The sequence below is a fragment of the Artemia sp. Qi Xiang Cuo genome, chromosome 8, assembly GCF_049724085.1.
Source record: "Artemia sp. Qi Xiang Cuo chromosome 8, ASM4972408v1, whole genome shotgun sequence".
In the NCBI taxonomy this organism is placed as follows: domain Eukaryota; kingdom Metazoa; phylum Arthropoda; class Branchiopoda; order Anostraca; family Artemiidae; genus Artemia; species Artemia sp. Qi Xiang Cuo.
In genome coordinates, this window is record NC_142801.1 from 52302493 (window position 1) to 52328905 (window position 26413).

A 26413-nucleotide genomic window follows, 5' to 3' on the forward strand; every position below is an offset into this window, starting at 1 on the left:
TTTAATTTTCATGTTTTTGATTTTATATTGATGAAGAATTTAAACACAACTTCAACTAGTTATTTTTTTTTCGGCATAGATGAAAGGTCCAATACCTCAGTTAAACTAAGAGTTTACATTTTGAAATCGTTTGACAATTTACTAAATTTTAAGGTTTTCTTTAGTTTCAAAATGTTTTTGTCAGTCACCATCTTTAATCATTCACAAACAATACTGAAGAAAACCAATTTCCACTGTTTATCGACAAATGTTTTTGTCAGTCACCATCTTTAGTCATTCACAAACAATACTGAAGAAAACCAATTTCCACTGTTTATCGACATTAAATTATTAAGAAGGCTATTATTTCTTTGAAATACGCATTTACATTTTTAATTTTCATGTTTTTGATTTTATATTGATGAAGAATTTAAACACATTTTCAACTAGTTATTTTTTTGTTCGGCATAGATGAAAGGTCCAATACCTCAGTTAAACTAAGAGATTACATTTTGATATTGTTTGACAATTTACTAAATTTTAAGGTTTTCTTTAGTTTCAAAATGTTTTTGTCAGTCACCATCTTTAGTCATTCACAAACAATACTAAAGAAAACCAATTTCCACTGTTTATCGACATTAAATTATTAAGAAGGCTATTATTTCTTTGAAATACGCATTTACATTTTTAATTTTCATGTTTTTGATTTTATATTGATGAAGAATTTAAACGCAACTTCAATTAGTTATTTTTTTTTGTTCGGCATAGATGAAAGGTCCAATACCTCAGTTAAACTAAGAAATTAAATTTTAATATTGTTTGACAATTTAATAAATTTTAAGGTTTTTTTTAATTTCACTATGTTTTTGTGAGTCATCATCTTTAGTCATTCACAAACAATACTGAAGAAAACCAATTTCCACTGTTTATCGACATTAAATCATTAAGAAGGCTATTATTTCTTTGAAATACGCATTTACATTTTTAATTTTCATGTTTTTGATTTTATATTGATGAAGAATTTAAACACAACTTCAACTAGTTATTTTTTTTTGTTCGGCATAGATGAAAGGTTCAATATCTCAGTTAAACTAAGAGATTACATTTTGATATTGTTTGACAATTTACTAAATTTTAAGGTTTTCTTTAGTTTCAAAATGTTTTTGTCAGTCACCATCTTTAATCATTCAGAAACAATACTGAAGAAAACCAATTCCCTCTGTTTATCGACATTAAATTATTAAGAAGACTATTATTTCTTTGAAATACGCATTTACATTTTAATTTTCATGTTTTTGATTTTTATATTGATGAAGAATTTAAGCACAACTTCAACTAGTTATTTTTTTTTTGTTCGGCATAGATGAAAGGTCCAATATCTCAAATAAACTAAGAGATTATATTTTGACATCGTTTCAGTCACCATCTTTAGTCATTCACAAACAATACTTAAGAAAACCAATTTCAACTGTTTACCGACATTAAATTATTAAGAAGGCTATTATTTCTTTGAAATACACATTTACATTTTTAATTTTCATGTTTTTGATTTTATATTCATGAAGAATTTAAACACAACTTCAACTAGTTATTTTTTTTGTTCGGCATAGATGAAAGGTTCAATATCTCAGTTAAACTAAGAGGTTACATTTTGATATTGTTTGACAATTTACTAAATTTTAAGTTTTTTTTTTTGTTTCAAAATGTTTTTGTCAGTCACCATCTTTAATCATTCACAAACAATACTGAAAAAAACCAATTCCCTCTATTTATCGACATTAAATTATTAAGAAGACTATTATTTCTTTGAAATACGCATTTACATTTTTAATTTTCATGTTTTTGATTTTATATTGATGAAGAATTTAAACACAACTTCAACTAGTTATTTTTTTTTGTTCGACATAGATGAAAGGTCCAATACCTCAGTTAAGCTAAGAGATTACTATTTGATATTATTTGAGAATTTACTAAATTTTAAGGTTTTCATTAGTTTCAAAATGTTTTTGTCAGTCACCATCTTTAGTCATTCACAAACAATACTGAAGAAAACCAATTTCCACTGTTTACCGACATTAAATTATTAAGAAGGCTATTATTTCTTTGAAATACGCATTTACATTTTTAATTTTCATGTTTTTGATTTTATATTGATGAAGAATTTAAACACAACTTCAACTAGTTATATTTTTTGTTCTGCATAAATGAAAGGTCCAATACCTCAGTTAAACTAAGAGATTACATTTTGATATTGTTTGACAATTTACTAAATTTTAAGGTTTTTCTTTAGTTTCAAAATGTTTTTGTCAGTCACCATCTTTAATCATTCACAAACAATACTGAAAAAAACCAATTCCCTCTGTTTATCGACATTAAATTATTAAGAAGACTATTATTTCTTTGAAATACGCATTTACATTTTAATTTTCATGTTTTTGATTTTTATATTGATGAAGAATTTAAGCACAACTTCAACTAGTTATTTTTTTTTGTTCGGCATAGATGAAAGGTCCAATACCTCAGTTAAACTAAGAGATTAAATTTTGACATCGTTTGACAATTTACTAAATTTTATGGTTTTCTTTAGTTTCAAAATGTTTTTGTCAGACACCATCTTTAATCATTCACAAACAATACTGAAGAAAACCAATTTCCACTGTTTACCGACATTAAATTATTAAGAAGGCTATTATTTCATTGAAATACGCATTTACATTTCTAATTTTCATGTTTTTGATTTTATATTGATGAAGAATTTAAACACAACTTCAACTAGTTATTTCTTTTGTTCGGCATAGATGAAAGGTACAATACCTCAGTTAAACTAAGAGGTTACATATTGACATTGTTTGACAATTTACTAAATTTTAAGGTTTTCTTTAGTTTCAAAATGTTTTTGTCAATCACCATCTTTAATCATTCATAAACAATACTGAAGAAAACCAATTTCCACTGTTTATCGACATTAAATTATGAAGAAGACTATTATTTCTTTGAAATACGTATTTACATTTTTAATTTTCATGTTTTTGATTTTATATTGATGAAGAATTTAAACACAACTTCAACTAGTTATTTTTTTTGTTCGACATAGATGAAAGGTCCAATACCTCAGTTAAGCTAAGAGATTACATTTCGATATTGTTTGAGAATTTACTAAATTTTAAGGTTTTCATTAGTTTCAAAATGTTTTTGTCAGTCACCATCTTTAGTCATTCACAAACAATACTGAAGAAAACCAATTTCCACTGTTTACCGACATTAAATTATTAAGAAGGCTATTATTTCTTTGAAATACGCATTTACATTTTTAATTTTCATGTTTTTGATTTTATATTGATGAAGAAATTAAACACAACTTCAACTAGTTATATTTTTTGTTCTGCATAAATGAAAGGTCCAATACCTCAGTTAAAATAAGAGGTTACATTTTGACATCGTTTGACAATTTACTAAATTTTAAGGTTTTCTTTAGTTTCAAAATGTTTTTTGCCAGTCACCATCTTTAATCACTCACAAACAATACTGAAGAAAACCAATTTCCACTGTTTACCGACTTTAAATTATTAAGAAGACTATTATTTCTTTGAAATACGCATTTACATTTTAATTTTCATGTTTTTGATTTTTATATTGATGAAGAATTTAAGCACAACTTCAACTAGTTATTTTTTTTTGTTCAGCATATATGAAAGGTCCAATACCTCAGTTAAAATAATAGATTACATTTTGACATCGTTTGACAATTTACTAAATTTTATGGTTTTCTTTAGTTTCAAAATGTTTTTGTCAGACACCATCTTTAATCATTCACAAACAATACTGAAGAAAACCAATTTCCACTGTTTACCGACATTAAATTATTAAGAAGGCTATTATTTCTTTGAAATACGAATTTACATTTTTAATTTTCATGTTTTTGATTTTATATTGATGAAGAATTTAAACACAACTTCAACTAGTTATTTTTTTTGTTCGGCATCGATGAAAGGTACAATACCTCAGTTAAACTAAGAGGTTACATATTGACATTGTTTGACAATTTACTAAATTTTTAAGGTTTTCTTTAGTTTCAAAATGTTTTTGTCAGTCACCATCTTTAATCATTCACAAACAATACTGAAGAAAACCAATTTCCACTGTTTATCGACATTAAATTATTAAGAAGGCTACTATTTCTTTGAAATACGCATTTACATTTTTAATTTTCATGTTTTTGATTTTATATTGATGAAGAATTTAAACACAACTTCAACTAGTTATTTTTTTTGTTCGACATAGATGAAAGGTCCAATACCTCAGTTAAGCTAAGAGATTACATTTTGATATTGTTTGAGAGTTTACAAAATTTTAAGGTTTTCATTAGTTTCAAAATATATTTGTCAGTCACCATCTTTAGTCATTCACAAACAATACTGAAGAAAACCAATTTCCACTGTTTACCCACATTAAATTATTAAGAAGGCTATTATTTCTTTGAAATACGCATTTACATTTTTAATTTTCATGTTTTTGATTTTATATTGATGAAGAATTTAAACACAACTTCAACTAGTTATATTTTTAGTTCGGCATAGATGAAAGGTCCAATACCTCAGTTATACTAAGAGATTACATTTTGATATTGTTTGAGAATTTACTAAATTTTAAGGTTTTCATTAGTTTCAAAATGTTTTAGTCAGTCACCATCTTTAATCATTCACAAACAATACTGAAGAAAACCAATTTCCACTGTTTACCGACATTAAATTATTAAGAAGACTATTATTTCTTTGAAATACGCATTTACATTTTAATTTTCATGTTTTTGATTTTTATATTGATGAAGAATTTAAGCACAACTTCAACTAGTTATTTTTTTTTTCGGCTTAGATGAAAGGTCCAATACCTCAGTTAAACTAAGAGATTACATTTTGACATCGTTTGACAATTTACTAAATTTTATGGTTTTCTTTAGTTTCAAAATGTTTTTGTCAGACACCATCTTTAATCATTCACAAACAATACTGAAGAAAACCAATTTCCACTGTTTACCGACATTAAATTATTAAGAAGGCTATTATTTCATTGAAATACGCATTTACATTTTTAATTTTCATGTTTTTGATTTTATATTGATGAAGAATTTAAACACAATTTCAACTAGTTATTTTTTTGTTCGGCATAGATGATAGGTACAATACCTCAGTTAAACTAAGAGGTTACATTTTGAAATTGTATGAGAATTTACTAAATTTTAAGGTTTTCTTTAGTTTCAAAATGTTTTTGTCAGTCACCATCTTTAATCATTCACAAACAATACTGAAGAAAACAAATTTCCACTGTTTATCGACATTATATTATTAGGAAGGCTATTATTTCTTTGAAATACGCATTTACATTTTTAATTTTCATGTTTTTGATTTTATATTGATGAAGAATTTAAACACAACTTCAACTAGTTATTTTTTTGTTCGACATAGATGAAAGGTCCAATACCTCAGTTAAGCTAAGAGATTACATTTTGATATTGTTTGAGAATTTACTAAATTTTAAGGTTTTCATTTGTTTCAAAATGTTTTTGTCAGTCACCATCTTTAATCATTCACAAACAATACTGAAGAAAACCAATTTCCACTGTTTACCGACATTAAATTATTAAGAAGGCTATTATTTCTTTGAAATACGCATTTACATTTTTAATTTTCATGTTTTTGATTTTATATTGATGAAGAAATTAAACACAACTTCAACTAGTTATATTTTTTGTTCTGCATAGATGAAAGGTCCAATACCTCAGTTAAACTAAGATGTTACATTTTGACATCGTTTGACAATATACTAATTTTTATGGTTTTCTTTAGTTTCAAAATGTTTTTGTCAGACACCATCTTTAATCATTCACAAACAATACTGAAGAAAACCAATTTCCACTGTTTACCGACATTAAATTATTAAGAAGGCTATTATTTCATTGAAATACGCATTTACATTTTTAATATTCATGTTTTTGATTTTATATTGATGAAGAATTTAAACACAACTTCAACTAGTTATTTTTTTTGTTCGGCATAGATGAAAGGTACAATACCTCAGTTAAACTAAGAGATTTCATTTTGACATTGTTTGACAATTTACTAAATGTTAAGGTTTTTTTTAGTTTCAAAATGATTTTGTCAGTCACCATCTTTAGTCATTCATAAACAATACAGAAGAAAACCAGTTTCCACAGTTTGTCGACATTAAATTATTAAGAAGACTATTATTTCTTTGAAATACGCATTTACATTTTTAATTTTCATGTTTTTGATTTTATATTGATGAAGAATTTAAACACAACTTCAACTAGTTATTTTTTTTGTTCGACATAGATGAAAGGTCCAATACCTCAGTTAAACTAAGAGATTATATTTTGATATTGTTTGACAATTTACTAAATTTTAAGGTTTTCATTAGTTTCAAAATGTTTTTGTCAGTCACCATCTTTAATCATTCACAAACAATACTGAAGAAAACCAATTTCCACTGTTTAACGACTTTAAATTATTAAGAAGGCTATTATTTCTTTGAAATACGCATTTACATTTTAATTTTCATGTTTTGATTTTTATATTAATGAAGAATTTAAGCACAACTTCAACTAGTTATTTTTTTTTGTTCGGCATATATTAAAGGTCAAATGACTCAGTTAAACTAAGAGGTTACATTTTGAAATAGTTTGACAATTTACTAAATTTTATGGTTTTCTTTAGTTTCAAAATATTTTTGTCAGACACGATCTTTAATCATTCACAAACAATACTGAAGAAAACCAATTTCCACTGTTAACCGACATTAAATTATTAAGAAGGCTATTATTTCTTTGAAATACGCATTTACATTTTTAATTTTCATGTTTTTTATTTTATATTGATGAAGAATTTAAACACAACTTCAACTAGTTATTTTTTTTGTTCGACATAGATGAAAGGTCCAATACCTCAGTTAAGCTAAGAGATTACATTTTGATATTGTTTGAGAATTTACTAAATTTTAAGGTTTTCATTTGTTTCAAAATGTTTTTGTCAGTCACCATCTTTAATCATTCACAAACAATACTGAAGAAAACCAATTTCCACTGTTTACCGACATTAAATTATTAAGAAGGCTATTATTTCTTTGAAATACGCATTTACATTTTTAATTTTCATGTTTTTGATTTTATATTGATGAAGAAATTAAACACAACTTCAACTAGTTATATTTTTTGTTCTGCATAGATGAAAGGTCCAATACCTCAGTTAAAATAAGAGGTTACATTTTGACATCGTTTGACAATTTACTAAATTTTAAGGTTTTCTTTAGTTTCAAAATGTTTTTTTCAGTCACCATCTTTAATCACTCACAAACAATACTGAAGAAAACCAATTTCCAATGTTTATCGACATTAAATTATTAAGAAGGCTATTATTTCTTTGAAATACGCATTTACATTTTTAATTTTCATGTTTTTGATTTTATATTCATGAAGAATTTAAACGCAACTTCAACTAGTTATTTTTTTGTTCGGTATAGATGAAAGGTCCAATACCTCAGTTAAGCTAAGAGATTACATTTTGATATTGTTTGAGAATTTACTAAATGTTAAGGTTTTCTTTAGTTTCAAAATGTTTTTGTCAGTCACCATCTTTAATCATTCACAAACAATACTGAAGAAAACCAATTTCCACTGTTTATCGACATTAAATTATTAAGAAGGCTATTATTTATTTGAAATACTCATTTACATTTTTAATTTTCATGTTTTTGATTTTATATTGATGAAGAATTTAAGCACAACTTCAATTAGTTATTTTTTTTTTGTTCGGCATAGATGAAAGGTCCTATACGTCAGTTAAACTAAGAGATTACATTTTGTTATTGTTTGAAAATTTACTAAATTTTAAGGTTTTCTTTAGTTTCAAAATGTTTTTCTCAGTCACCATCTTTAATTATTCACAAACAATACTGAAGAAAACCAATTTCCACTGTTTATCGACATCATATTATTAAGAAGGCTATTATTTCTTTGAAATATGCATTTACATTTTTAATTTTCATGTTTTTGATTTTATATTGATGAAGAATTTAAACACAACTTCAATCGTGTCTTAAAAAGTTATTTAAACTCACATCAACCATTAGAGAAACATCGCCTACATTTAAACTATTCATTATTATATCTCTGTCTATATTCCAATTTTCACTGATTTTAAAACCTTCAAAACCAAGATATAAACTATAATAACGGTTAATTATTACGAAAATCAAGCGAGGTGAAGAATACAGAACACTAATTGTCTACCATTTATCACATATCCCCCATGGGAAAGGTTTCGAGCATAGTTATTGAGCCTTTCAACTATGCTGAAGAAAAAATCTATCTCAAAATTTGATTATATGAATTTGGAAAAAAGGTGATGTGTGAGGGGGGTCTAGTTGTCCTCCAATTATTTTTGTCACTTAAAAGGGGCACTAGAATCTTTTTTCCATTAGAATGAATCCTTCTCTCGACGGTCTGTATTCACTGGATCAATGGGATCATCCCTAGAAAAAAAACAATAAGTAGACACGCATCGTTGATATTTCATTTAGTAAATTATGAAATTACACATTTTTGCAATTATCGAAAGTTAAATTTTTCTCAATATCATTTAATTCCCCATGGGGAGATGAAGAAACCTTTCCCCCCGTCACTTTTTCCAGACAATTTGGGAAAAAGTGCCGTTAGGGTGTAGAAATAGAAATATAAATGTTGATGAAAGATGTTTTGTTTCTGCTCGAAACCTTTCCCATGGGGGATATGTGATAAATTGTAGACAATTAGTGTTTTGTATTCTTCACCTCGCTTGATTTTCGTAATAATTAAGCGTTATTATAGTTTATTTCGTGGTTTTGAAGGTTTTAAAATCAGTGCAAATTGGAATATAGACAGAGATATAATAATGAATAGTTCAAATGTAGGCGATGTTTCTCTAATGGTTGATGTGAGTTTAAATAACTTTTTAAGACACGATTGAAGTTGTGTTTAAATTCTTCATCAATATAAAATCAAAAACATGAAAATTAAAAATGTAAATGCATATTTCAAAGAAATAATAGCCTTCTTAATAATATGATGTCGATAAACAGTGGAAATTGGTTTTCTTCAGTATTGTTTGTGAATGATTAAAGATGGTGACTGACAAAATCATTTTTAAACTAAAGAAAACCTTAAAGTTTAGTAAATTGTCAAACGATGTCAAAATGTAACCTCTTAGTTTAACTTAGGTATTGGACCTTTCATCTATGCCGAAAAAAAAATAACTAGTTGAAGCTGTGGTTAAATTCTTCATCAATATAAAATCAAAAACATGAAAATTAAAAATGTAAATGCGTATTTCAAAGAAATAATAACCTTCTTAACAATTTAATGTCGATAAACAGTGGAAATTGGTTTTCTTCAGTATTGTTTGTGAGTGATTAAAGATGGTGACTGACAAAAACATTTTGAAACTAAAGAAAATCTTAAAATTTAGTAAATTGTCAAACGATGTCAAAATGTAACCTCTTAGTTTAACTGAGGTATTGGACCTTTCATCTATGCCGAACAAAAAATATAACTAGTTGAAGTTGTGTTTAATTTCTTCATCAATATAAAATCAAAAACATGAAAATTAAAAATGTAAATGCGTATTTCAAAGAAATAATAGCCTTCTTAATAATTTAATGTCGGTAAACAGTGGAAATTGGTTTTTTTCAGTATTGTTTGTGAATGATTGAAGATGGTGACTGACAAAAACATTTTGAAACTAATGAAAACCTTAAAATTTAGTAAATTCTCAAACAATATCAAAATGTAATCTCTTAGCTTAACTGAGGTATTGGACCTTTCATCTATGTCGAACAAAAAAAATAACTAATTGAAGTTGTGTTTAAATTCTTCATCAATATAAAATCAAAAACATGAAAATTAAAAATGTAAATGTGTATTTCAAAGAAATAATACACTTCTTAATAATTTAATGTCGATAAACAGTGGAAATTTGTTTTCTTCAGTATTGTTTGTTAATGATTAAAGATGGTGACTGACAAAAACATTTTGAAACTAAAGAAAACCTTAAAATTTAGTAAATTGTCATACAATGTCAAAATGTAACCTCTTAGTTTAACTGAGGTATTGTACCTTTCATCTATGCCGAACAAAAAAAATAACTAGTTGAAGTTGTGCTTAAATTCTTCATCAATATAAAATCAAAAACATGAAAATTAAAAATGTAAATGCGTATTTCAATGAAATAATAGCCTTCTTAATAATTTAATGTCGGTAAAAAGTGGCAAATTGGTTTTCTTCAGTATTGTTTGTGAATGATTAAAGATGGTGACTGACAAAAAAAATTTTAAACTAAAGAAAACCATAAAATTTAGTAATTGGCAAACGATGTCAAAATGTAATCTCTTAGTTTAACTGAGGTATTGGACCTTTCATCTATGCCGAACAAAAAAAATAACTAGTTGAAGTTGCGCTTAAATTCTTCATCAATATAAAATCAAAAACATTAAAATTAAAATGTAAATGCGTATTTTAAAGAAATAATAGCCTTCTTAATAATTTAATGTCGATAAACAGTGGAAATTGGTTTTCTTCAGTATTGTTTGTGAATGACTAAAGATGGTGACTGAAACGATGTCAAAATGTAATCTCTTAGTTTAACTGAGGTACTGGACCTTTCATCTATGCCAAACAAAAAAAATAACTAGTTGAAGTTGTGATTAAATTCTTCATCAATATAAAAATCAAAAACATGAAAATTAAAATGTAAATGCGTATTTCAAAGAAATAATAGTCTTCTTAATAATTTAATGCCGATAAACAGAGGGAATTGGTTTTCTTCAGTATTGTTTGTGAATGATTAAAGATGATGACTGACAAAAACATTTTGAAACTAAAGAAAACCTTAAAATTTAGTAAATTGTCAAACAATATCAAAATATAATCTCTTAGTTTAACTGAGGTATTGGACCTTTCATCTATGCCAAACAAAAAAAATAACTAGTTGAAGTTGTGTTTAAATTCTTCATCAATATAAAATCAAAAACATGAAAATTAAAAATGTAAATGCGTATTTCAAAGAAATAATAGCCTTCTTAATAACTTAATGTCGATAAACAGAGGAAATTGGTTTTCTTCAGTATTTTTTTTGAATAACTAAAGATGGTGAGTGAAAAAAACATTTTCAAACTAAAGAAAAACTTAAAATTTAGTAAACTGTCAAACAATATAAAAATGTAATCTCTTAGTTTAACTAAGGTATTGGACCTTTCATCTATGCCAAAAAAAAAAATAACTAGTTGAAGTTGTGTTTAAATTCTTCATCAATATAAAATCATAAACATGAAAATTAAAAATGCAAATGCGTATTTCAAAGAAATAATAGCCTTCTTAATAATTTAATGTCGATAAACAGTGGAAATTGGTTTTCTTCAGTATTGTTTGTGAATGACTAAAGATGGTGACTGACAAAAACATTTTGAAACTAAATAAAATCTTAAAATTTAGTAAATTGTCAAACAATATCAAAATGTAATTTCTTAGTTTAACTGAGATATTGGACCTTTCATCTATTCCGAACAAAAAAAATAACTAGTTGAAGTTGTGTTTAAATACTTCATCAATATAAAATCAAAAACATGAAAATTAAAAATGTAAATGCGTATTTCAAAGGAATAATAGCCTTCTTAATAATTTAATGTCGATAAACAGTTGAAATTGGTTTTCTTTAGTATTGTTTATGAATGACTAAAGATGGTGACTGACAAAAACATTTTGAAACTAAAGAAAACCTTAAAATTTAGTAAATTGTCAAACAATATCAAAATGTAATCTCTTAGTTTAACTGAGATATTGAACTTTTTATCTATGCCGAACAAAAAAAATAACTAGTTGAAGTTGCGTTTAAATTCTTCATCAATATAAAATCAAAAACATGAAAATTAAAAATGTAAATGCGTATTTCAAAGAAATAATAGCCTTCTTAATAATTTAATGTCGATAAACAGTGGAAATTGGTTTTCTTCAGTATTGTTTGTGAATGACTAAAGATGGTGACTGACAAAAACATTTTGAAACTAAAGAAAACCTTAAAATTTAGTAAATTGTCAAACAATATCAAAATGTAATCTCTTAGTTTAACTAAGTTATTGGACCTTTCATCTATGCCGAACAAAAAAAATAACTAGTTGAAGTTGTGTTTAAATTCTTCATCAATATAAAATCAAAACATGAAAATTAAAAATGTAAATGCGTATTTCAAAGAAATAATAGCCTTCTTAATAATTTAATGTCGATAAACAGTGGAAATTGGTTTTCTTTAGTATTGTTTGTGAATGATTAAAGATGGTGACTGACAAAAACATTTTGAAACTAAAGAAAACCTTAAAATTTAGTAAATTGTCAAACAATATCAAAATGTAATCTCTTAGTTTAACTGAGGTATTGGACCTTTCATCTATGCCGAACAAAAAAAAATAACTAGTTGAAGTTGTGTTTAAATTTTTCATCAATATAAAATCAAAAACATGAAAATTAAAAATGTAAATGTGTATTTCAAAGAAATAATAGCCTTCTTAATAATTTAATGTCGATAAACAGTGGAAATTTGTTTTCTTCAGTATTGTTTGTGAATGATTAAAGATGGTGACTGACAAAAACATTTTGAAACTAAAGAAAACCTTAAAATTTAGTAAATTCTCATACAATGTCAAAATGTAACCTGTTAGTTTAACTGAGGTATTGGACCTCTCATCTATGCCAAACAACCTGATTCGTTAGCCCTAACCTAACCTGACCAGAAAAAAAGGGAACTTTTTCGATTTCGAAACAATTTTATGGAATAATTGCAACAATAATAATACTAAGCATTTACAATTAGCGATACAGTTTATTGTCTTCAATATGTTTCACTAATGCGCTTAAATCACATTGAAGTCTATTCACATGTGCTATATCAACTTTTGCAGCGAAACATAATTGATCCTCCATTTTAAATTTGCTCAAGGATATCACATATCTTGCATATACTTCATCCCATTCCAGACAAAGCCGTGATCCTCTCGTGATTTCCACCGCAATGTTTGGTGCTCTTGTATTATTGCCATCAACTCTACTATCAACTTCTAATAGGGTAAACATTCCACTCGTCATCAACACACAAATATATATCCAAATGAGTAAAGTCAAACTGTTCTCACTTCATTGAATTCTATTCACAGACTAATAAAACTATAGCAAAAATCCTTTCCTTATATTCTCTGCGATCCTCCACCGCTAATATGTAAGCGAGCCTCTGATTGGCCTAGAAGGAGACACGTGATTTGTTTTCCGTTATCGGATCATAACATTCCCCCCTAGCGTCCACCTGGACGAACAATAACAACAACAACAAATAAATCGACCTTGACACATCCATCAAAGTGAGAAAAATCCTTTTTTTTCATTCTCAGTGAGAAAAACCATAAAACAGACTTAAATTACTGTTGACATCCAAGAAAAACAACAAATAAATTGACCAACACTCATAACCGTCCAAGAAATATCCATAAAAGTGAGAAAAATCCTGTTTTTCAAGTGAGAAAATTCCTGTTTTCCATTCTCTGTGAGAAAAACCATAAAACATCCATAAATTGCTGTTGACACCCATGAAAAACAACAAATAAATTAACTAACACTCATAACCGTCCAAGAAACATCCATAAAAGTGAGAAAAATCCTTTTTTTCAAGTGAGAAAAATTCTGTTTTTTCATTCTCAGTGAGAAAAACCATAAAACAGACATAAATTACTGTTGACATCCAAGAAAACAACAAATAAATTGACCATCACTCATAACCGTCCAAGAAACATCCATCAATGTGAGAAAAATCCTGTTTTTTCAAGTGATAAAAATCCTGTTTTTTCATTCTCAGTGAGAAAAACCATCTCTATAGGGACTCTTTGCCCATATATGGTGCCCCGTCAGCATTAAACTAAATTGTAGATGGCAGCAGGGGTACCCCGTGGGACCTCATGATAGGGTTCTACTTATATTTGGGTCTAGTTTCTCGTCTACAAAACTCACACAAATACTGCTTCCAAACAGTATTGTCCGTTCTTTCGTCGATAATAATCGAGAACGTGGAGGCTTTGAGGTCATTTACCAGCTCTTGCCGATAGTGGGGGTACAATCCCTGTCGAACAATATTTGTGACTTTCTGCTTTCCTGCCGTCACACGGTTTAGGACATGCTTCCCAGGTAAGGACTTGAGGAGATGGATAAGTTTGTCTGACAGCGAGAAAAGCGAATTGTTGGCAAAAAGGAACTATCCAATTTTTGCCTCTGTTTCCAGAACCATGTCCTCTAGGGACTTATCAAAAAATTCTCCAATAGGCTTAATTTTCTTGATTTCGAAAATTCCCCCTCCATTTCTTTGTGTTTCTTGTCCTTCGTGTGCTGAATCAAAGCACCTTTTCCTTGGCTACCAATATTTATTGTAGTTGTACAATACTTGCATTCTGCAATAGAGTCTGATGGTGCACCAGACCAATTGGTCCCTCTACCAAGCATTCTAAAGATTGAGATTGCTTTTCCCACGTCACTATGTACTTTTGTTCATACTTCTTTTGAACAGTCTTAGAAAAACTTCCAGGTTTCGTCACTGGCTTAGACTTTCTCTCTTTTTTATCATCAGTATCACTGTCACTGACTTTGTAAAACTCGTCCTCCACTCTTACGGAACTATTTTTCTTCACCTGAAAAGGAAAGGCTGGTTATTTTTTTTTCCATAATATTTGATATTAACTGACCGCTTTGAAAGAGGTTTGCAATGCGTCTTTTGTTCAGCAATGCAAGTGGCAAAAAAATTAAACTCCGTTTAAGAATGACACATTTTTGCCAAAAAAGACACATTTTTGGATGCTCAGGACACATTCGTGGACTAGAAAGTTGGCAACCCTGGGTGGTGGGGGGTGCACCGCCTCCCAACGTTTTGGCCATTCGGTATAGCTTCTATAGCAGGGAAAAGCCTGAATTCAGATGAGAGCAGATCATGTTTTGGTAAAACTTCAGAATACATTAGGAGCCTGAAACAGCTAAATTTTAAATTGAATTTAAAATACAATAGAAGAAATCTCTTCAGCTCTCAGTCAAATGTTGGCACATCTATTTTTCTCTGCTTTGCCTTATTCGTTTGTTCTTATGTGGCAGCTTTTCCTCTTTAACCTGCCTACCAAGTAAATGGCCAGAATACTATACATTACTGGCTTAGTTTTTTCATGGAAAATAAACTTTAGCTTAGTTCAACAGGGTGGGCCACAAGTCACCATACAGAGACAAACTATTTATGTTTCTATCGGAAAAAAAATTTCTTTAATTCTCTGCACGGTTACCAATTTATTTGAAAGTGCATTGGAATATGTATATCCTACTCTTGATGAACATAAATTAGCAAACTATAATATGCTGTAAAAACATAAGCATTTGTTCTATTTATGGTGACTTGTTCTTTCATACTTAACTTTTTACTCAAAAGAGAATAAAAGGAAAACTAAGATAGAGGTCAGAGACGTCATTTGCCATGGAGCAAAGGGTGTTACCCACTTAGGATCTTCAGAGGTCATCTCTAATTTCCCCCCCCCCCCCCCCCAAAAAAAAGTATAACCTGAAAGAAATAAGAAATCTTAAGGCTAAACTCAAATAACTTGGCTGTTTCATGATATAACAATATCTTTTAAGTTAAGATAAAATACCAATTAATCTTTAATTCAAAGTTTAATTTTGAATTCATGCTTCTGCTATAAGTAAGCTAAGAAGGTATGAGACAATCTACACAAAATCATGCAACAATTCAAATTAACTCAACACGCATAAACACTAGAGACAAACTTGTAGGCTGTGTGTTCATTGAAGACATGATACCTTATATAATCAGCTATATTAGTTTGGTAAAGATGCAAAAAAGGAAGCCCTAATAAAAACCGATTATTTCTTACTGTCTATTGTTCAGTCTATTTGACTGTAAATGTGCATATGTGCTTCTATTTGTATTTGTCGTCAGTCTTTTCACGTTGGTTGTTTTGTTTCAAATTTCGTGGATCTATCCAAGTCCAACAAAAACTTTTTCAACCGCTTTTGCCGAAATCCCGCCTCCAAAATTCCTTTTTCCGTAACAAAAATTAATAGGCTCGGCATGGAAAAAAGTGAAAAATCCAAAATTAGAGTAGAAATAAAGTATTAAAGTAGGTCTAAAAATATTAGAGGAGAAACATTCAAAATAAAGTAGTCTACTCTAAAATAGAGTGAAGGATACTGAAGGATATACAAAAAATACACTTTTTTTTCACAGATGACGACAGAAAAGTAAATCAAAACCTTGCACTGATCTAAAAAAAAAGTCTAAAGGACATTTGTGGCTTTCCAAGACATTACCGATCGGAACGACAGAGTCCGGATATACTCGAAAAAAAAACTAAATAGGGAAAGATTCAGAAACAAACATTCATTCTGATATTTCAAGGATAAGTTCAAAGAGACACAAATCTTGATACTATGGTCAAAATTTGCATGAAATGACCTTGGAAGATCATTTCAAACCCAAAATGCTCCAAATAGTAAATTTAATGAATAACAAGGTCATTAAAGTGACTTCAGACCGATTGAAGTCGTTTGACGACCCCAATTCCACCTCTAGATTAATTAACAACGGCACTAACGTTTCAGTTTTGACCAACAATCACTAAATCACGGAAAAATGCCTAATTTAGGTTTCCTAGATTACCCAATGATTTTTCACTATTTTTTTACTTTATTAATAATATTTACAATTTATTATAACTATTTTTTTTAATATGCCTAATGTTGTTAATACATCATACTTTTGGTTTATTTGGCGGCCGCAGCCCAGCCATAAAATTAATTAACAGCAACGCCAACATTTCGACTTTTTGTCAGTTTTGACCCACTATCACTGAATAAAAGAAAATTCCTTAATTTAAGTACCCAAGTCCACCCAATGATTTTTCACTATTTTTTCTAGTTATTAATAATATTAAAATTTTTGAAACATTCATATTAGTTGTTGATTCATAATACTTTCGATTTATTTGGTGGCCACAACCCAGCCACAAAGTTAATAAGCAACAGCCCTAAAGTTTCGAGTTGTTGTCAGTTTTGACCAACTTTCCCTATACCAAGCAAAATTCCCCAATTTAACTATCAATGTCCACCCAAAGGTTCTACCACTATCTTATGAATTACTCATAATATTGAAAACACTTCAAGTGATTTGCAGTTAGCGAACCATTTGATAGTTTTGCCGTTAGTGATCAGTTATTAGTATCGTTAGTCAGTTAGTGATTTTTGTCGATGTTTTTTGTTATGCCAGCTCCAAGTTATAGTTAAACTTGTCAGTAAAACCGAAATTACGCACAGCAATAGCGCAACTTGTGTACGCCGGTCATAATTTCCTGAATTGAACATTGTTCAGCTGTCAACCATAAAATTCTGGATTGACCAATCAGAGTAAAGAGTTGGGGCATAATTTTTCGAAACTAGAAGAGTTGGAAACTTAAAACATGAGTTTTTCTATCTGTAAGAGGAATCTGGCAAAAGATAAGAAGACGTATTATTGGTAGAGAATAGTTGGTGACAAATCAGTGTTGCCACAATTTTTTTAAACCGACTTTTTGTCACTTCAATTTTTGCTTCTGAAATCCAAATGTTTCTTTGAAATCAAGAAAAACTCCATGTCATTCATAAAATTTATTTTCTTAATCGACGGATGTGACCATAATGTGACTCAGGCATTAGAAAGATTAGCTAACAATTTTGCTAGACTTATTAAAGCGGTCTTTTTTTCTAAGAAAAAATTATTTAAATCTGATATATAATATAAACCTATTATACTGATTTAGTTTTTTCTGTATGGCAAATAATACTGAATTTTTAATTTGAATAAACTTGTCTACCAGACCGTTAAATAGCACTAGGTAAGTTTTCCACTATTGTAACCAAGCCTTGTGTCTAGCCGGCGTCTATTTAAAGAGTCATTATACATGTACTTTTTACAGTTCAGTTAATAACAAATCAAATCCATTACCTCGAATTTGAAATTGCTTTAGACGTTATCGTCGGAAGGCATTGGTGTTCAGCTTCGTACGTTCATAGTTAATTACCCTAAAATTAAGAATTAACGTTCCAAATTGACAAAAAAAAATTGTATTGGCATTAGTATTTGACAACTAAGCTTAAGCATCTCAATTAAGAGTTAGCGTCAGTATAGGGGGCTCCAGTTTTCATGCGGACAATAGCAGTGTTCTTAGGTTCAAACCCGGCTAAATATTTACCTTACTAAAATTGGCTACTACCACGTTGTTGTTTTTTTATTATTATTATTGAATTGAATTAAGACACACATTATTCCAAAAATTGTTTACAACAAGTTTGACGTTGACAAGGCCTTAACAAGGTCCCTTTAGTCCTTCGACAAGGTAGTAGTCCTTACAGTCCTGGCAAAGAGGAGTCCTGACATGTCATGGACAGGGGTAAACAATATACATTTTAGTAAGAATGTACTCCCAATAGAATGAAATTAAACAGTTCGTGGTAAAGAACTGTAAATAGGAAGCGACTCGGCCCAATAATAACCAGAACTCTACAAAACAGAATGTTGATAACAGTAGATAGCCTACATCGAAAGAATTAGCTTTTCATGCCGATTCCAAATCAGAAAATTCTTTATGTTTAATACTGCTTATCAAAACCTACGAGCATGGTAATATTTGCCTTATTTTTGGAAATGGTGGAATAACCCCCCAAAAGTTATTTGATCTTAATGAGAATTTCACCATCAGATTCAGCATATCAGAAAACTACACTACAGAGGTTTGAAGCTCCAATCTAAGAACAAGTGGAATTTTGTATTTTTGCCGGAAGAAAAATCACGGCTGTATGTTTATTTGGTTTTTTTTTCTGTTTGTTTTTGTTTTCCCAGGGGTGATCGTATCAAATCAATGATCAAAGAAGATCGTGAGAAGGCTCATTCAAGCGTAAATCAAAAGTTTTAGTGCCCTTTTTAAGTGACCAAAAGGATTGGAGGACATTTAACCCCCTCCTACGTCTGTTTTTCCCTAAGGACAACCGAAAAATTTTGAGATAGCCATTTGATTCAACATAGTTGAAAGATCCAATAATTATGCCTTTGGGTATGAAATAATCCCCCCCCCCCAACCCAAAGTCAATAGAGACTGGGCTGTAAGTTAGGGAATTTTCCGATTATTCACATACCGTATAATACATTGTCATTGGGAAATACACGGAAGGTTTTTCGGGATATTTATCTGCGGAGGAGGTGGCTGTTCCACGGAGAGAAATTCTCGTCGGGAGAAAATTTTTCTATGGAAATTTTCCAAGGGTAATTTTTGCACCGGGGGGGGGGGGGGTCCTACCCTGGCAGGATTTAGAAAACGGTCAGAAATTAAGTTTAAAAACAGTTTTTCGGCTGAAAGTAAGGAGCAACATTAAAGCTCAAACCGAACAGAAATCATTCCATATACAAGGTTGGCTGCACCTTCCTCAACAATCGCTCTTTACGCTAAAAATTGTCTTTCTGTAACAATTCTTTAAGAAAGACTGCTGAAACACCAGTGGTTGAATTTGAATGGGAAGTATTCTTAAAGAATTTCAAGATTTCAGCGTAGAGAGCAATGGTTGAGGAAGAGCCATCGTCCTTATATATGAATAAAAAAAAAAAAAAAATTTATTTAACTGAAAGTAAGGAGTGACATTAAAACTTAAAACGAACAGAAATTATTCCGTATATGAAAGGGGCTGTCCCCTCCTCAACGCCTCGCTCTTTACACAACAGTTTTTTATTGTCTTAAAAAGTAGAGTAGTGAGACAGAGTCAAACTTTAGCGTAAAGAGCGAGGCGTTGAGGAGGGGACAGCCCCTTTCATATACAAAATAATTTCTGTTCGTTTTAAGTTTTAATGTCGCTCCTTACTTTCATTTTAAAAGACTTGTTTTTTTATTTCATTTCTGATCTTTTTTTAGTTAATGCGGCTTTTATTTTGGCTCACCGTCATTAAATAAGTAAACAAAATTTGCATTGAAGTTTTGCTTTTCTTTTGTAAAATGGCTGTCTCCAAGTTTGGTTCTGACATAATTTACAAATTAACTTACGTAACGAACTTCTATGTTCGTATATTTTTTCTTCTGGCAAAAAATACGTTACAGATATAGTTGCAGATTTTTGCAGATATGAGCTTGAAACCTATGTAATAGGGTTTTCTGATACGCTGAATCTGACGGTGGGATTTTAATTAAAATTCTTTCACTTGTAGGGGATGTTTCCCCCCTCTTCAAGAAATCAGGTAAATTTTCTGAGGCTCGTAGCCTTTGATGAGTAATACTAAACTTAATAAAATTTATTTATTTAGAATCAGCATTGTAAGCCCATTCTTTTGATACATTTATTAACATCAAAATTCCGCTTTTAAAAGTTTCGATTACTATTGAGCCGCATCACTTGTTTTTTTTTATTACGTATATGTTATTACGTATATGAGGGGGTTCTCCCCTTAGTCAATACCACGCTCTTTACGTTAAGTTTAAAAAAAATTAATTCACAAACCCCTGAATCACAAAGACCGTTTAATTAGAATAGATAGCTCTTTTGAAAGAACTAAAAAAAACTGTAGCGTAAAGAGCGAGGTATTGACTTGGGGGAGAACCCCCTCATATATGTAATAATTTCTGTTCATTAAGTTCTAATTTTGCTTCTTACTTTCAGTTGAAAAAACTTTTTTTTTATTTAATTTCTGATCGTTTTTTAAATAATGCTTGGAAATCCGGCACATCCTTCATAGAAATGTCCCTTACCCCAAAGAAACATCCTCCACGGAAAGATTCTCCCGAGTAACCCCCTCCTCCAGCCCCCCCCCCACCAGAAAACAATCCTTCCTGAAAATGTCTGTATATTTACCAATAACCAATACAATATGTAAGCAATGGGCAAATTTCATATCTTGCAGCCCGTCCCCTGGGAACTGTGGGGGATTAAGTCATCCTAAAAGATATATATATTAGATTTTCGACTATGCTGAACATAATGGCTATATCAAAATTGTAAATGGGTGACTTTGAGAAAAAAGAGCGTGGGAGGGGGCCTAGTTGCCCTCCATTTTTTGGAGGGCACGCATCGTGATCTTTCTTCGAGCAAAAAATGCAAATTTCTACCCTTTTGCAGATAGGAACTTGAAACTTCTTTAATTGGGTTCTCTGATAAGCTGAATGTGATGGTGTAATTTTCTTTAAAGTTAATTAGAAATACCAAATTCCACATTTTTGCAGCTAGGAGATTGAAGCTTCTTTAATAATTTTCTTTGATAAGCTGAATCTGATGGTGGGAATTTCGTTAAAGTTAATTAAAAAAATTTACAATGAAAACAAAATTTTATTGTTTAAAAAAAATTGAGTCATGAGAAAGTCAAACTTTAGCGTAAAGAGCGAGGCGTTGAGGAGGGGACAACCCCTTTCACATACGGAATAATTTCTGTTCGTTTTAAGTTTTAACGTCCTCCCTTACTTTCAGTTAAAAAAAACTTGTTTTTTTTATTTCATTTGTGAACATTTTTTAATTAATGCAGGTTTTGATTTTGGCTCACCGTGCATGAATAATAAAAACGAAATTTGTATATTAATTTTAATTTTATTTGGTTAAATGGCTTTCTCGAAACTTGTTGAATTTTATTTACGAACGTTTTTATTAGTAATAAATATACGTAACTTACGAATTAACTTACGTAACGAACTTCTATATTCGTAAATTTTTATTACGTATATTAGGGGGTTTTTCCCCTAGTCAATACCTTGCTCTTTAAGCTAAAGTTCGAATTTTGCTCCAAGTCTTTAAAAATGAACCCTTAATCACAAAGGCCGTTAATTAGAATAAATAGCTCTTATGAAAGTACTAAAAAATCTTTGGCTTAAAGAGCGAGGCATTGACTAGAAGGTGAACCCAATCAGATAGCTAATATTTTTGTTTCGTTTTAAGTTTTGATGTTGCTCCTTACTTTCAGTTGAAAAACTTGTTTTTTTTATATTTAATTTCTGACTTTGTTTTTAAAATAATGTTGGGAAATCCGGCGCCCCCGTCATAGCAATGTCCCGTCCCCCATGAGAACTTACTTTATGAAAAGATCCTCCTATATAACCCCCGGCCCACCCCCACCCCCCACTACCAGAAAAAATTCCCCCTGAAAACGTCTGTATACTTCCCAATAACCAATACTATATGTTAACATTGGGTAAAGTTCATAACTTTCAGCCCTCCCCCTGGGGGCTTCGAGGGATTAAGTCATCCTAAAACACATAGTTATAATATTTTTGACCATGTTGAGCAAAATGGCTATCTCAAAATTTTGATCGGGTGACTTTGGGAAAAAAATGAGCGTGGGAGGGGGCCTAGTTGCCCTTCATTTTTTGGTCACTTAAAAAGGGCACTAAAACTTTTAATTTTCGTTCCAATGAGCCCTCCCACGATATTCTAGGACCATTGGGTCAATACCATCACCCCTGGGGAAAAGAAAAAAAAACAAATAAACACGCATCCGTGATCTTTCTTCTGGCAAAAAATGGAAAATTCCACATCTTTGTAGACAGGAGCTTCAAATTTCTACAATATTGTTGCCTGATACACTTAATATGATGGTCTGATTTTCATCAATGTTCTATAATTTTTAGAGGGTCTTTTCTCCTTTTTTCGAAAATAAGCAAAATTTTCTCAGGCGCGTAACTTTTGATAAGTAAGATTCAACTTGGTGAAACTTATATATTTGAAATCAGAATTAAAATTTGATTCTTTTGATGTATCTATTGGTATCAAAATTCCGTTTTTTAGAGTTTCGGTGACCGTTGAGCCGGGTCGCTCCTTACTTACAGTTCGTTACCACGAACTGTTTGATTTGTTTCTGTGCGTTCTAAGTTTTGATATTACCCCTTACTTTCAGTTGATGTTTTTTTTTAATTGGATTACCGAAATCAAGGTACAACCAGCATATAAAAGGGGTCACTTACCATTCCCCTCCAAACGTTCTGATGAATTTTAAAGTTTTCCCCGTTATTTTCTGTTTCAAATTTAGCTTTAGTTGTCTTGAAAAATCCCCCCTCCCCCTTCAAAAGAAGTTCAAACGCTCCTACTTGATGGAATAGAAGACAACAAACCGATGTAATTCTAATAAAATGATATTAGACTAAAAAAATAATGTGGGTTTTAAGTAGTTATGTATCTCTGTTTTATCCTCCCCCCCCCCCTCTCACCCTGTCTCTCAGTCTATCTTTCACTCTCTTTTTTATTCTTTTCGTATAACTATCTCTCCTCCTCTCTGTCCTTCTCTCTCTCACTCGCTCTTCTCAGAAGAAATCTAGATATAGAGCTTCTTTTTAGGCACTCCATCTAAAGATTCCAAGGTTATTGCAGCCCCATATGAGCCAGACGCGAAAGCAATTGTAGAAGAGCCCTTTTCTCTAGATCATTGGCTGGAGCGTAACAATCAAGGCCTTAGCAACGGAAAACTTAATTTATTTGAAGGTGATTACAAAGCTCACATCATTGTCTATGGACCTGGTGAAGATGAAGTTGTTAACGAGGATGCAGACACATTCGTTTGGGCCCTTGTAAGTATTCCCATGAACAATCCTTCGAAAATGCAATAACTGCGATATCTTTCGGTATCTAATATCAAAAGAATATTAGGAAGGAGAGAGGTAGATGTCTTAATTTCAGAAAATTACTATTCACTGGATTTTCAGAGGTCTTTCAGTTTAATTGAATTTAATTGAATGCAACAATTGCGATATCTTTCGGTATTTAATGTCAAAAGAATATTGGGAAGGTAAGGGGTAAAGGTCTAATTTGTATCTTCTTCTGCAGCAAGCACTAAAATTATTGTTTTCTTATATTTGTGCTATGAATCAATTTTGTTGACATAAGAATACAAAAAGAACACACAAACTAGAAAACAGCAAACTTAGCAGGAGAGTTCTAGCTCTGCTAGAACTGGGGAGAGGTCTAGCAATCAATTAATATGAAATCATCCCCGAAAATCCTATCAACAATAATTTTTAAAAATGATAAAGTAGGAATTTTGTTATTATATTCTTTGTCTCAGAAAAGGCATAAAATAAATATTATCGGAATAAATAAATACGTAATAAAACATTTACCTGAAGGTACGTATTTGGCCTCTGAAGTTAAAAAACAAACAAAAAGACATAAACTCATTTCTGATGCACACTTTTTCTGGAGGACTCTCTTCAAAATATGCTTGCTGGATATTTTTAAAGAAAGTAGAAATTTTTCTTAAAAAAATTCTTTAAAAAAGATTTACCGAATGTGGATTCCTATGCCTAAAACTGGTACACCCCTTACCTCTTTGTCCCCCTATGGGGGGTCTTATTGTTAATTTATAACATGTAATTTTGTGTTTTTGGAGGTAAAAAAAAGAGGGGATTCTTCCCAAGAAAATTTATTCTGTAGCTCCGAAAATGAGAATAACCCAGATGGTGGGCTAAAGTCTAGAGTTTTAAGGATTGTCTTTTCTTTTAGGAGCCACAAAGATTACGTATGTAATAATGCATAAAAGGTATAGTGAAAGGGGAGGGGGACATGTCGACGGTGGATAGAGATTATCTCATGTCTGCGTTTCTTTTCCTTCAACAGTCCAGGAAAATGGAACTCCTTTGAAGACCGACGCAGATACTTTGTATTAGGGGATTTTAGAACTATGGGAGTCTTGATAATTGTTTGACCAATACAGGTATGTCAAAGCCGTATGTCAGAATTCAAATAAGAGACTTAACCTAAATTATAAGAAAAAATTCGTTAAATTTTCCTTAGTAATCACAATGCACGATGTATTTATTTCTTCTTTAGACCAGGGCACTTCATATCGAAGGAGTTGTCGTAGAAACTTCGAAAAGGGCTCATTCGATTGGAAATTGGAGTGGCTTTTGCCCTTTTGAATAGTTGAAAGTGATTGGAAAGCAACTAGCACCCCTTCCACGCCCACCATTTCCCCAAACCCATCCGATCGAAATTTTGAGACAGCCATTTTGTTAATTGTAGTCGATTTCCAAATAGATATTATGTTTTTGAGGAGGACACTCCTCCACAGCCATCAGGGCAAGGGTTGTAAGTTATGCCTTGGGGGGATACAAGGTTTTTATAGAAAGCGTTGTCATAGAAACTTCAAATAAGGCTCATTCGTTTGGAAATTCACCGGGCTAGTGCCCTTTTTAATAGTCGAAAGTGATTGGAGGGCAAGTAACCCCCCTCTCACGCCCACCGATTCCCCAAACACATACAACAAAAAGTTTGAGATATCCATGTTTTTCAACGCAGTTAAAAATTCTGGAGATTAGCTCTTTGTGGATGATACCCCCCCCCCCACAGCCCTCAGGGCAAGGGTTGTAAGTTATGCCCTGGGGGCATATAAGGTTTTTGTAGATAGCGTTGTCGTAGAAACTTCAAAAAGGGCTCATTTGATTGGAAACTGAACTGGCTAGTCCCTTTTTTAATAGTCGAAAGTGATTGGAAGGCAACTAACACCCCTTCCACGCCCACCATTTATCCAAACACATCCAATCAAAATTTTGAGATAGCCATTTTTTTCATAGTAGTTGAAAGGTCCGGAAAATAGATCTTTGAGGACGAGACTCCCTCACAGCCCTCAGGGTAAGGGTTGTAAGTTATGCCCCGGGGGCATATAAGGTTTTTATTGAAAGCTTTGTTGCTGAAACTTGAAAAGGGGCTCATTCGAAAAGAAATTCTGCCCTTTTTAATAGTCGAAAGGGATTTGAGGGCAACTAACCCCGTCACACACCCATCTTTTCCCGAAAAACATCCAATCAAAATTTTTAGATAGCCATTTTGTTCAACGTAGTTTAAAGTTTTAGAAATTAGGTCTTTGAGGATGATACCCCCCTCAGAGCCCTCAGGGCAAGGGTTGTAAGTTATGCCCTGGGGGTATATAAAGTTTTTTTTTTATAAAAAGCGTTCTCGTAGAAAATCCAAAAATGAATCATTCGATTGGAAATTGAAACGGCTAGTTCCCTTTTTAATAGTCGAAAGTGATTGGAGGGTAAGTAACCCTCCTCTCACGCCCACCATTTCCCCCAACACATCTAATCAAAGTTTTGAGATAGCCATTTTGTTTAACATAGTTGAAAGGTTCCGGAAATTATGTCTTTGAGGATGACAACCCCCTCACAGCCCTCAGGGCAAGGGTTGTAAGTTATACCCTGGGGCATATAAGGTTTTTATAGAAAGTGTTGTTGTAGAAACTTCAGAAAGAGCTCATTCAACTGGACATTGAAAGGGCTAGTGCCCTTTTTAATAGTCGAAAGTGATTGGAGGGCAACTAAA

The 26413-nt window shown here is 30.9% G+C and overlaps 1 protein-coding gene across 1 annotated transcript in view; it reads left to right on the forward strand.

The window, feature by feature from the left end:
- LOC148949544 (3-hydroxyanthranilate 3,4-dioxygenase-like) overlaps positions 1-26413 on the forward strand; it is an 88348-nt gene that overhangs the window by 57487 nt on the left and 4448 nt on the right. The window contains exon 5 of the mRNA XM_089093580.1: positions 23435-23664. Within this exon, the coding sequence (XP_088949706.1) occupies positions 23435-23664 (230 nt within the window). The remainder of the gene's footprint in view (positions 1-23434; positions 23665-26413) is intronic.